The sequence below is a fragment of the Macrobrachium rosenbergii genome, chromosome 45 (genome assembly GCF_040412425.1).
Source record: "Macrobrachium rosenbergii isolate ZJJX-2024 chromosome 45, ASM4041242v1, whole genome shotgun sequence".
Lineage (NCBI taxonomy): Eukaryota > Metazoa > Arthropoda > Malacostraca > Decapoda > Palaemonidae > Macrobrachium > Macrobrachium rosenbergii.
The window spans coordinates 18,286,028-18,299,959 of NC_089785.1; the positions used below are offsets into that span (position 1 = coordinate 18,286,028).

At 38.4% G+C, this 13,932-nt stretch overlaps 1 protein-coding gene across 1 annotated transcript in view; it reads left to right on the plus strand.

Moving 5' to 3' along the window:
• The first annotated feature begins 2,209 nt into the window (after window positions 1-2,209).
• The window catches only part of LOC136829728 (ras-specific guanine nucleotide-releasing factor 2-like), a 59,008-nt gene continuing 47,285 nt past the window's right edge, over window positions 2,210-13,932 (plus strand). Inside the window, 6 exon segments of the mRNA XM_067088534.1 lie at window positions 2,210-2,702; window positions 4,677-4,796; window positions 5,268-5,522; window positions 6,663-6,859; window positions 7,211-7,440; window positions 11,180-11,203. Of these exon segments, the coding sequence (XP_066944635.1) occupies window positions 2,544-2,702; window positions 4,677-4,796; window positions 5,268-5,522; window positions 6,663-6,859; window positions 7,211-7,440; window positions 11,180-11,203 (985 nt within the window). The 5' untranslated portion in view covers window positions 2,210-2,543.

The following is a 13,932-nucleotide window of genomic DNA, read 5'->3' on the forward strand; positions in this document are numbered from 1 at the left end:
CTACTGCAGTGTGGGAGGTTGAAACCAACATTCTTTGGAAGCTTGAATTTCAAGTCAATGTCCCCCGTGTGCTTGTTCCATGTGAATGGGTTTCATCTACTGAAATAATAATAATAATAATAATAATAATAATAATAATAATAATAATAATAATAATAATAATAATAATAGTGTGAATTTGAGAATTCCTGTGGAAGTGACTAATGAGGATGAGAGTGGAGCAATTAAAAGGTCAAAGAACAGGAAGGTACCTAGAGCTGATGGGATTACAAGTTTAGTGTTGTAGTAAGGCAGTGAGGGTGGGATCTAGCGGCTGACAAGGGTGTGTATGGTATATATGGATGAGAGAAGATCCCAAAGAAATGTATAGTGGAGTAATTGATCCACTAAATTTGGGGAAAGATGACAGAGGCGAGAGTAAGAATTATTGAAGCATAACATTACAAAGAGTACCTAGAAAGGTGTACAGAAGGATTAATAAGGAAAGAGTAAGAAGGGGTTTGACAAAGTAGAGGGCGTGTGGGGTCAGGTGATTGTTGTGAAACATGTGTGGGATTGGAACTGGAATATAGATTTTAGGCCAAAGGCCGAGTGCTGGGACCTATGAGGTCCTTCAGCACTGAAAGGGAAAATGAAAGTAAAGAAGGTTTTAGAGGTGCAACAGGAGGAAAACCTTACAGTTGCACTACAAAACAATAGTCAGGAGAGGGTGGAAAGTAAGACGGAAGAAAGAGAATGTGAATGGATGCACAGAACACTTGTGTGAGAAGTGGATGGTGTTGAGGAAGTATGCTCTGGGAGGTAATATTCTGAAAGCTGATTTTAAGTTTCTACAATGGAAGTGCAGTTTGTGCTGAAACGTGTAGACGAGAGGGTGGCTGGTTTGGTGTAAAACCTTGTGTTGTGCCTCAATGACTATTTATTATTTTCACGGGTGGGGAAATCAGAGAAATCGGAGAAAGAACAGTATATGTAGTTGCAACATTGGATGATATGAATATGGAATATAAAGAGGGTTGGGTGTGCATCAATATTTGCATATAGTGCAGTGTTAGTGGTACCAAAAAGCAACAGCAGAAACTAGTTGAGCGTTTGAAAGTTTCAGTGAGTGGAGAGAGTGACAGTGAATGTTAGCAAGAATACAGAAATCCAGGTAAGTCTAAATGAAAAATAATAGTCTGTATGGATGGTGGAAAAATGGGAAAAAATATTTTGTAAGGGCAATACTGAGTATACATAACAGATGTGATAGGACGAGAGAAAAGGTGAGCCAATAAGAGCTGAAGCAAGAAACAGCAGGTTTCTAAAAAGCTATAGTATAGAAGAAGAAAGTTTAAAGAAGCAAAAGCCTGAATGTAAAAGGGATTATTGAGTATTTTCCACTTTAATGAGATGAACTGATTATGACATGATTTTTTGCTCAGATTATGTAGATGACAATGATTACTAGAGTGCTTACCAAGGTGGAAATTATGGTAACAGAAAGAAGTGGCAAAAAGTCATCATAGGTGAAATGATGGATCAGAGTATTTTGTAGTTGGTTTGGCCATGGTGAGGGAATGGAGGATGATGGGAGGATAACAAGTGTATAATGTGAAAGTGTGAGATGAAAGGAGGAGAGAAAGACACAGAAAATGCTGGTGAAATGTGGAAGAAGAATTTCCAAGAGATGGTATAGTTATTGAATTTCAGAGGTGAATGGCACTGTGTGCTTGTGTAGGGGGGTTCAACTTGCTGTTCATGGGCCTTCAATGTGGGTATATGAAGCAGCTCATGTTGTGAACTTTTCTTTGCATAGTACTATTCCTTGAACCAGTAGTTGAATGATGAATGTAGCAGTGACTATTGCCTTTTTTTTCATAGAAACCATCCCTTATTAAGGGGGAACAGCTTACTGTTGAAAATGAATATAAATGTACATCAGTTCAGCTTTAATGAAGAATAATCACAGTGATGAGACTTAGAAACTTTCAAGTCACTGCTATTTATAATAGTGATATTGCCTTATGGTTATGCTGTATTTCTTTTACTTCATTTGTAACTCACCAATTGCATTTTTATTTCAAAATGTAGAGCTCCTCAAGAACAGGTACAGAAAAAGATTCCTACTGAGTCACTAGCCAATCTAACTGGGTGTAATTTTGTCTCTTTTCAGTTTGTGATCAAGTCACAAACTACCAGGTAAAACAATCATGTGACATAAGGCTATCCAAGCACTCTGGGCAGCTCGGCGTGCTCAGGGTTCCACCAACTCAATATCCAGAGCTTCAGTTAAGTATTCTGCCACTGATGCAGACTCTCCCTGTTCAGGGAATGTTCAAGCTTCTACTACCTCCACCACCACCACTGTTATTACCACCACTCCAGCCAATGCTACCTTAGGACACTCTGCTGCCTCCACCGGGGGCAGTAGACGTACCAGCAAAGCTGCATCCATTACCACAGCCGCTATCTCCGGGGAAGGAGGAGAAGGGAGCACAAATGTTTGCAGCACCAGTCCAACAGCCAGTAATGCTGCTGCCACCATTACTCACACGGTCAAAATGCTCAGTCCCAAAATGCAGCGCACAATTAGAATAAACGAGAACCAGGTATTGATGTTAGCTGAAAAGGCCAGACACGACCATAACTATTCAGGCTATCTTTATAAGAGGTCCTCTGACACAAACAAATGGCAATTAAGATGGTTCATACTCTATCAGGTAAGACACTTTTCCTTGTTTTTGTATGATTATTAATCAATGAATTTTAAAAATCTACGAAGTTATGTAGGATCTGAAGTTCATGGGAACATTATCAGGTAGTCTAGGTCTATTCAAGGTGAATAACACTGAGGGAAACAGTCCTGCTTTTCATCAGTGGAGGAGCATTGGGCTGCTAAGAATATAAGAGAGAAGAGCAGGAGAGAGCAATAAAAGATATTAAGATTACAAAGGATAGGGGGCAGTCTAGCTTTCTATTACTATAATTCCTCTCCGTCACTCTCCTTCCCCTCTACTTCATCCAGCGTACTATTTATCATTGTCTTTTTTTAGTGTTGGTAGCAATTCTAACAGAATTTATGGAATTTATGGAAGGATAGGTTGAATATATGTTGCATTATACTTGCTGAAGAAATGGTACCTCTGTAGATGGATAATAAAAAGGCATCACTTGGTCAGACTGAGCATATGGTGCCACACAGACTGGCTAAAGAAACGGTACCACTATGGCAGGTTGAGGATTTGGTGCATGTTAGACCAGGGCTGATTAAGTATGGTCGGGCTAAAAATATGCTACAGGTCAAAGTCATGATACTATTTGGATAAGAGTAGCACTAAAGATAAAGAGTAGCACTAGGATAGGCTAAGAATATGTCAGAGTGCTCCACATTGTGGATATCATACCTGTAAGACAGGTGAAGGACATGGTGTCACTTATACAAACTAAGGATGCTTTGCCACTAGGGCAGGTTAAAAATATGGTACCGTAAGGACAGGTCCAGTATAGGCTGCCTGCAGGACAAGTCATTAAAAGACAGATAAGAATCAGATGTCAAAGAAGTGTCCTTACTGACATTTGTGATTGGAAGTCTGTCTTCTCAATAATTTACTATATTTCAGATGATTGAATTCAAAGAAACCTTTTGGCTTCCTCATGGTTTTGTATTGACAGCCATCACTTCTGAGCCGTGTATCACCGTCGTAAGTTGGATAGAGCGAAGTCCTTTAAGAAGGAAAAAATGTCATCTCAAGAAGATGACACTGCTTGAATGGTAGTAGACCGTAGACGAAAAGACAAATACATGAGACACAATAGCATCTAGAAAAGTTCTTGAGTGATACAACGCGACCATTTCACTATGCATAGCTATCTGTACCTGTCTTTCAGTCATTTATGAACTTTTATAATGTGTCATTTTCTAAGGGCTTTCTGCTCTCTTAATCCAATTCTTTTCAGACTTGTCACCATCCAAAGACTTTTTGTCTTCACTTACTCATTCTTAAGTCTTCCTTTAGGATCTCCTTTGTCAAACTTTCTTCTGCCTTCCAGTTATAGATTTCAAATTACTTCTTGCCTCCTTTTCATTCTAATCCTGTTATTCTTTCTTTTTATGCCTGTATTTATCAGTAAATTGGACATCCATCAATACTCAGTTCCTCTTTATGTGTTTGTGTAGCTATTGATAGTCATGTGAGGAACATTCTTACCTAGTTTTGACATGTAAGAAGTAGTTTTCCTATAGCAATACGGAAAAACTGGAATTCTGAATCAGAATTTATTTCTAATACAAACATGGTTAAACATGCTTATTTTTCCTTTTCACTTTTATTTTTCTTTTTAATTAAGCTTTTATAACAGCAGAGACTAAATTGTTAAAAAATTATGTACAGCTAGTTTTCAGTGCCTGTAGATTCTGGCTATATAGAAAGATTAAGATTATAAATGTCCAGGAGAGAAAGACAAGCTAGAGTTTTATTTCTTGTATACAATGACGTCACAAGAAATTGCATCAGGATAAACTTGCATGTGCAATTTGCATCACAAGGTTCAGATGAGCTTGCATACTTGTTCGTGAACAGCAACAAAAGCAAGGTTTCCATTGGTAACAATTGGTGAATTTTTAATGGTGTCAGAGAGTAACGTCTAAAATCCCTTTTCTCTTGTTTTCGCCTGCCATCACTGGGAATACAAAGAACCTGTTGTTCTATTCCGAAAACGAATCAAGCGTCAAGCCCTCTGGTGTGATTATGCTGGAGGGCTGCTATGTCGAGAGACTGATTACAAACACCAAAAACAAAGATACAGAAAAGCAGGTAAGGTTACAGATGTTAGCTGTCATTTTCTGTGAAGGTGGTGTCGCAAGAAGGCACTTTCTGGAATTTTTTAAGCATTTTGGAACCCACTTTGAATCAGTTGGCCAATGTTGTCATGCATGTTCATCAAAGTCAAGGGAACACCAGAAGATAACTTCGATATCACTTTGAATGAAAATAACATTGGCTACTTGGTGCAAAGTCTGATAGCAGGATGCTAAAGCATGGCCGAAAATGTACTCTTGTGTCACCTCCCAAAGTGTGAAAAATTGTGTCTATATCCCTTTGCTTGATCAATAAGTCAAAATTGTAGGCTAAAGGAAGTGCCCAATGATTACTTCTTTATCGGAGAGAAAATTAAAATGCTTGATTTGTGCCTTTTCCACTGCAGCACTGCAATAAACCACTGTGTCTGTATTGATAACGATGAAGTGAAAAAACCAAGAAAACTAACCTTTAAATTCTGAACAGTTTTGCTTTGCAATCACCTACCGTCGGGAGAACCAGAGGCAGTATGACCTGCGAGCAGAGACCGAAAGCGATGGCAAGGCCTGGATGGAAGTCATTAGGCAGGCCTCCTTCAACAAACTCCTGCTGCAGAAGGAAGAGCTGGAACAGAAACACCTCCACCTACTGCAAATCGTCGAGAGCGAGAAGACGGCCAAATGGCAGTACACCCAACAGTGCGAAGAACTCACATCAGAGATCAAGAAACTCCGAGCAGAAGTGAGTGGCATGTATACTGTTACAGTACTTCTGCAGACAAAGTTTGTTTGTCCATCTAATTAGATTATATCTCATAAGGTTACAGATATTTTTCAATATCATCATGCTGTCTCTAATTGCCATCTGTGTTTGGACACAGAACTGATATTAGTTCAAGGCTGAAGACTTCTCTAATTTTTGTTAGTTTGCTGTGACTCCTGATCAGCCATTATTTACATATCCAAAGTCTCCTACTTGCAGTCAGTTGTATGAAAAGCATTTTTCACTAGATGGCTTGTTATTGATCATCAGAGTATCTAACACCTCATACAGCTCTCTCAATAGTCATCTGAAAAGCAGCGACTGCCAGAGGGTTTATTATTGGCTGTTTGAATAGCATACATTACTCATACTTAATATAATTGGTTTCCTAGATAACATTTATCAGTTCTCTCTCATTCATGCCTAACATTTTATGAATCCATGTAGTTTTCATCCCCTAAGGCCATTCTTATCACTTGCCCTCTGCCTTGGTCATCACCTGAGTCAGCTTCAGCTAGTCTAAAGAAACAAATACAAAACTTTACTGCCATAAATGAGATCTGAGTCATCTTCAGCTAGTCTAAGGAAACAAATGCTAAACTTCACTGCCATAAATGAGATCTGAGTCAGCTCCAGCTAGTCTATAAACATATGCTAAACTTCACTGCCAGAAATGAAGTCAGCTCCAGCTGGTCTAAGGAAACAAATACAAATTTCACAAAGTGAATGAGATCTGAATCAACTTCAGCTAGTCTAAGGAAACAACTAGAGATAAATCGACACATCCAAAGTCAAGGTAAACTGAAAACATAATCAAAGAAGCAAAATATTCGCATCTTGTTTTTTACTAACAATCTAAACGTGGTGTAATGCAGAATAGAGGAAAATGCTGAAGTCATCACTAGAGCACCTTTACTAGCTGAAAATACACAATAGAAAGCTCTGTCTTAGTTGAAATCTTAAAAATGTTTTTCAAAGCTACAGGCTGCTTCTAATTCACTTGTCTTGACAAACCCATTGTCCCTTTTATTGCATATTAATTTCAAAGAAAACACTGACTCTGAGAAGATGAGTTATGCTTTTTTTACCCTAATGTAATCTTCCTCTAATTTTCTGCAGCTATGCTCTCTAAAGAAGGAGTGGCGAGTGGTCCCTTCCAGGAGACTCGAAGACCTTCCAGAAGACTCTGAAGAAATCAAGAAAATCAAAAAGGTCCAGAGCTTTTTCAGAGGTTGGCTGTGTCGGAGGCGCTGGAAGCAGATTGTGGAGGAGTACATAAGGTCTCCTCATGCTGAAAGTATGAGGAAGAGGAACAGGTAAGGCTTAACTAAAGCTAGTGGCATTAACCCTATGTGCTAGCCAAAAGTGTAGAGGAAAATAGGCAAGTTGAGGGTAGGGTCAATGCCCCCTCAGATGCCAAGAAATCATTACTGGCACCTGAAATAAACCTTGACATTTAGTGCAAGTGACAACAGGTCACAATATAGCCTGAGGGACTGATCCAGTCAGTAAAGGGTTGGGTGATTTTGGGAGCATAATGACTTGAGAAAGACAAAAATTACAACCACATCTCTCTTGCATATAGAAGAAAGAGTTCTTATCATGTTATATGGTAATAATATTATTAGGAAAAATAACACACACACACAAACTTCCTCTTCTTGCAGTTTGGTTTTCCGAATGGTTGAGGCGGAGGAGGAGTACGTGGAGCAACTGAATCTCTTAGTGTCCTGTTTTCTGCGACCCTTCAAAATGGCTGCTTCCAGCAAGAAGCCTCCGTGCAGCCACGAGGATGTCAACAGCATATTCCTCAACTCTGAAACGCTGCTCTTCCTCCACCAGATCTTCTTGAAAGGACTTTCGGCAAGGATGGAAAGTTGGCCCACTTTAGTTCTCGGTAAGTAGCTGCTGGTCGATTACAAATCCAGCCTTTTGGTTTCTCGTCCGTCGATTTGAATTCTTCTTCTTCTTCTCGGCTTTGGGTTGTCTAAGACGAAGCATGTGCCAGTTTCCACGACTAAAAAGGACCCCTCAATTTTTTTTACATAGCATGTCTTACGAGCTCTTTCCTAAAAAGAGACGAATGTACCCTCAAACAACTGGAGACAGTTGATGTGTTCTGACAATTCGACTAAAATCCTTGACTCTGCCCACCTATCTATCCATCTCTCTGTCTACCCTTCTGTAATGTTGTTCTGTACTATATATCACTCTCTCTGTCCATTTCTTAGTCTGTCTATAATGAGGCATATCACGCACTGGACACCATTCAGGGACACAACTCATTATATTGAGGTATTTTCAATAACTTCAAGGGTGGGTCAATGATACTGAAGATATATATATATATATATATATATATATATATATATATATATATATATATATATATATATATATATATATATATATATATATATATATATATATGGTTTGTCCTGTTTTTCATTAACTGTTTTGTTTGAAAGTCTTGTTATGAGAATTTTAGGGAAAAATTATTTTAAAAAATGGTTAAAGATACTGGCCACAAATACAAAAATCCACACAAGTAAGTATTTTTATAAAAAACAGAGAAATATTTTTGAAGATAAAAGAGTATCAACTGAACTGTCCCAGCAAGATAAAAAAAGGTTAAAGTTCATTAAGAAAGCAAATTGATACTGTAGAAAAAGATTCCAGAACTCAGAATGTGATAATGTCAGTTTTTTGTATTTGAGAATTTCATGATTCTTATTTATGAATAGACTACAAATGTCCAAGGTAATTCAAAGTCCTTGAATTATTTCACAATGTGAAATGAAATGTAGGGAAATTACAGACAAGCAGAAAGATCAGTTTAGCTGAGCACAAAATAGCTTAGGATTAGGTAGAATACCCTATAAGGTTCATCAACAATGAGTGTTCACCAGAACAAATTCCGAATAGGGATGAAATTGCTCTATTGGAAAAAGGTGTCATTCAGTGCGTTCAGAAGAGCATGCTTCTGGAGCTGAAAGTGAAAACGATGACTTAACATTGCTCCTTGTGCCAATGCTTTTGATGGACTAGCTTAATATATAATCCTTTCAAGCCATGGGGTTAAAAAGGCAAAGCCAAAATTCAGTGGCCTATGCACTGGATATTTGTACGAAAGCACGAGCAACCAAAGTGCCTTCCGTGGTTTGGTTTTACCCGAGTTTGAAAATATCTAACGGGTAAAGACCTTCCTTTTATTACTTTCAGTTTTGGATAATGTGTCTGGTCATCTATATAAGTATAACCCAGATGGTGCTAGGTTTTGTATCTCCCACCTGCGCCACAGTATGCATTTGATCCAGCCTCTTCACTCTGGGTTAATTTGGGCATTTAGGGCCAGTTACAGGAACAGGTGCACAAAATGTCTTAGGGTCCCATTGAAAGAAAACTAACAAAAAAGTGGTGTAAGTCCGGAAGATTGCAACACTGCTCATTTATCAATGTTGTTAACTGTCGCCTACCAAGATGAGAAGCTAGGAGCTATAAATAGATACTGTGGAAATATCCGGCCAGAAAGAGTGAATGATTTTACATACCTTAAAGATACAAAACCTAGTACCATCTGGGTTAAACCTAGCAATGGGTAGCAGGTGGATAGGAAAGGGTTTGATATGAAGGGGGTTGGAGGAAAGATTTCTAAAATAACAAATTAAAAATATAGGAGACTCCCATGCGCTTCGTGTGACTTGGCTAAATGTAGACTCGTTCTGCTGAAATCCACTAGCTTCCTGTTGACCTAACCCGCCCTGCCTGAACCTACCCACGCTTGTCTAACTAGTTCAGCTAGCTGAGATGAGGTAAGAGATGTGTGGCAACCCTTGAAGAAGAATTAATATACCAAAACCAAGCATGAATGTTTTAACTGAAACGTTTAGTGTGACTCACAGGGTCTATAAATTATAGCATCAGGACTCTTCAGTGACATGCAATAAAAGAAAAAGAATCCACTGACAATGTTATAATACCATCTCAAGAAACATCCCAGCCAAAGATGTCCCTGTTCTTCAGTGACCTTACATTGAAAGTTCAGACAACCTACTGTCAGGAACATCATTATTACAACCATCATTACAACCATCCCTGCTTCATTTAGCTCAGTCATTCAATAATGGCGTGGATGACTCAAAAGTGTTGTATTTAAACAGTGGCCTCTCATTTCCACCAGTCAAATTTCTTTGTGAGTGTATGCTTGTGCTTGCTTCCCAATTCATGAGAAGAGAGCTTACTTGGAGAGAGCTGGAGAGAGATACGAGCTTGTGCTTGCTTCCTGATTTATGAGAAGAGCGCTTACTTGAGAGAGATATGAGTGTGTGAGCTATTATTTTGTGAATGGGGTCGTGGTATTTAAATTCCTATTTATCCATTCGTTAAAGAAGTGCTCCAGGCTACTTATCACTAGTTTTCCTTTTGTTATCAGTTGACTAGAATCCTGTATTTGAAGTGTTAAGTGTCCTTGTCATACTGATTCCATCAAATCCCATCTGAGCACAGTGCCATAGTTCCTTCTTAACCAAACATGAAACCTGGTCGCAAGCAATTAGTTTATGATTCCATTATTGATGCTAAGTGTTGATAAAACTCAGCACCTAGAATAAATGAAGATAGTAGTCATATCCACAGCATCAGGTAAGTTTAATTGTTTGCTGTATAACATTTGTTTGTTCTTGATTTGTAAACTGTACTGTATAATGTATAATAGCCTATGAAAACTAATATATGGATTTATGAAGTATTCAGTCCTTAATGCAAAGTTGCTCACAACTGATCCACTGGATAACTGGTGTCTGCTCTCTGTGCATTTGATATTGAAAGGTTATTATTCAATTAGAATATTCTATTTTGGCATCCTCTTCGAAAGATCTTCCTAATTTCTATCGTGCTACTATGCAATATGGGGTACTTCTGAATACCGTTAGCCTTTGTAGAGATATAAGCTATTCTGCACTTACAGAAAGGATACTAAAAGTGACGAAGACCACCGAAATGTGAAATACCCAGTGCTACTGCCTCGTCTCACACTCCTTTGACTTCAGGGAAGATTCAGGTTCTAGCTGGGTGGCGCTCAAGGTGTCCATACCTCCTCCAGCTCAGTATTAAAGCATCCTACCCCTGTAAAGCTCCCCCTTATTCTAAAATCTAACCAACTTTTTCTTGACTCATAGCCCACCCTTCTAAAAAGGTTTAATTGAGATCCAACTGTAAATTTCTGATATTTTGTGGACAGTCAGACAAACAGACAAACGAACGAACAAGAAAACAGACAAGGGGTAATTATTAGCACATTCATGTCTTGCTCATGCGATACTCACATTTGCCTTTTCGTGTTGATTGTACTAACTATTGCAACATCCAAGCCTCTATTTATTAACAATTTAGCTAACACAGCTGACATTTTTTTTCTTATTTAAATCTAATCTCAGTTGGTGCATGTTTCTTACAAGGCAGTTGTTAAAGACCATTTGTATTTCCTCTAGCCTTATCTCAGATATTAATTTTTTGCAAATTTTGTAAAAAGGAGGACCACTTGGTGTGCTAACTAAAATAATTCATGTATGAGGGGCCTATGAATCACATGTGAAGGCTCTACATATTCTTTCTTTTGTACCAAACGTGCCATGCAGCCGAAGGATTGCGGATCGGTTTTGGTAGGTGTCCCGTCAAAGTTAAAGTAGAAGAGGAGTAGTTTTGCACTAGTTCCAGTCACTGTTACCTTGTTTATTACTGACTCTCTCAATATTCTGTGTTACTAAATGTGATGCATTTTGTATGATTTTTGCAGTATGCATAGTACGATAGTTATCACTCCTTAGAAGCTGATTGTTGCGGAGGATGTTGATATCTGTAAAGGCAAAAACAATTGCAAATGAAGGTATGGCAGTGTTGTTGTTTTGCATGACAGCCTTTTTTGTTGCTAGCTGTAGCACATTTTCAAGTTTTTACACACCTGTGAACTCTCTCATTCAAGTGTCTGTTACATTTCACATGGAACACAGTTGTGACACTTCTTTCTGTGTGTCAGTCTGTACACATAAGATGAGCAGTCACAGACAGCCATTTTCATCAAGGCACCGCATTTCATCTAGGTACTGCATTTCAACAAATAACATGCATTCTTGTGATTTATATGATTCGAACTAATTCTAAAACTCGATTTTGCTAAATAACTTAGGAAAGACTAAATAAGCAAGTTTAACTGTGTGGGGTTTCTGAAAAGGAGAACAATAATATATGTGTGTATGTATATAAAATTCAATGTTACGAAAGTTATTGCCAATTTTAATCTTACGCTGATACATTCACGTAAAGAGATAGGTTATACTGAGTTGGGCTAAGTTGGGTTAGGTTAGAGCAGGGAGAAAGACTGTTACTCAGAATGGCAACACTGCCACATACCTTCATAAGAAGTCACTTCGGCCAGTTCTGATAAATGTCCTTATGCTGATGGGACTTTTGGGCCTTGCTGGGACGCATTGCTAGTTGCGCCACTCTGCTAAGGTTTGTTGCAATATCAACCCTCCTCTTATATCAAGGCTGGGGACCTGCATGTTGGTCTAAAATCTCTGAGCAGTGTTGTTGACACTGATAAAATATCCTTCATAACAATAAGCTTCTGAAAGTGACAACTTTCAGTCTCTTATGTAAAAATTGGCACAAAATGCATCTCCTTCGGTAATATACTGAGCTACCCTGGCTCCCTTTGATATCCTGGTGAGCCTAAACGTGCAACTTGCTGTGATAAAAACGTAGTAAAGACAACCATAGACGGGCACATTGCAATGGCTGCACGGACCTGTCCAAATGAACAACTCAAAAGAATGAAAATGCCTCTTGCTAGTTCTGTGAACTAGATTCTTATGCAGCAGACGAGCTCTGCAGAGATCTCTTTAATGATGAATGAAGAGAGGGTTAATGAAGAGGAAATTCAAAGGAAAATAGGAAATGAGTGTCCTCCAACCCCACTTCATACCTCTACAAAACCTACTTCAGTTCGTCCTCACCTGACATCAGTCCTAGGATATTTCAGCTCTGAAGACAAACATTGCACCTTTCCAAAGATCCCAGTTAGGTTTAAATACATAGATCTTTGCCCTTTAGGCTTTGTTCTTACAGCATGCTGGACATGACTGAAACCATGGTTGTCAATATGTGATAGCATTTTGCAACAAATGCTTGATAAACACAAATATGTCATAAGAGGAATACCTTTAATCAGTGCAACTGGACTTGATAAAACTGGTGGACAGGAAATCCACCAAGAAAGGTCCCTTACTCTAGCATTTTGTTAAAGTTACCATAGCAGAGTGGCACCTATGAAAATGGAGAAGACTAGGTGCTGGAGTTCCAGCACTTAATGAGCAGATACTCCATCAGTACAAATGCCTTGCCATTATCCTAACACCTCGAAGTTAACAAAACAGAATCCATGAGGAGTAATAAAAAAAAAGCAATTTTAAAAATGTAACTTTGCCAAGACTAGACAGCGACAGATACGGAAACAGCAAGATCCAGTCCTTAGATATTAAGAAAAAAATACACCTTGTACTGACAAGTTCAGAAGCTGATGACACTAGCGTGGTAAGTGTACAAGAATATACTTTGTACGCTATCACGCAATTGCTTGAGAAAATGAAAACTTTCAGCTCATTTGGCTGAAGTTATGTTAGCTAGGCTGGGTTATACAGGGTTAGATTATGTTAGGCAAGATTAGTTTGGTAGGTATGATATATGATTAACGCCATTCCTCTGCTCTTTCCTGTACAGTAGTATTATCAGTGTCTCTTGAAATTACAAATGCTCCAAATGGAGGGTTTACGTTTTTGGTACAACAAACAATCGGCAAGAACTGTAACTACAAAGAGAAGACAGTGAGACTACTAGTAGTAGAGAGGGAGATGATCTGAAATAAGACGTGCAAGGAAGGTTGTCCAGCTATATTGCTTAGACTAAGTCCTAAGAGGTTATCCAGATATATTGCTTAGACTAAGCCCTAAGAGGTTGTCCAGCTATATTGCTTAGACTAAGTCCCAAGAGGTTATCCAGATATATTGATTAGACTAAGTCCTAAGAGGTTGTCCAGCTATACTGCTTAGACTAAGACCTGCCAATAAGGGATACAGAAAAAGTACTCAAAATATGGAATCAATATTCTCAACAGAGACGGATAAGAAGAATATATTTGTCAGATACCTTTAAGTTTGGAAAGAATCAACTTAATAGAGAAAGAACATTTGGCTATTTGAATAATTGAATTCTTCTATGGCATTATCACTAAGCATGATTATTGAATTTACATAGGCGAGCGCCATGGAAGAAGGATGGAAAAAAGAGGATTACGAATGATCTTGAAGAAAAGTAGCTGTAATATGGGAGATAA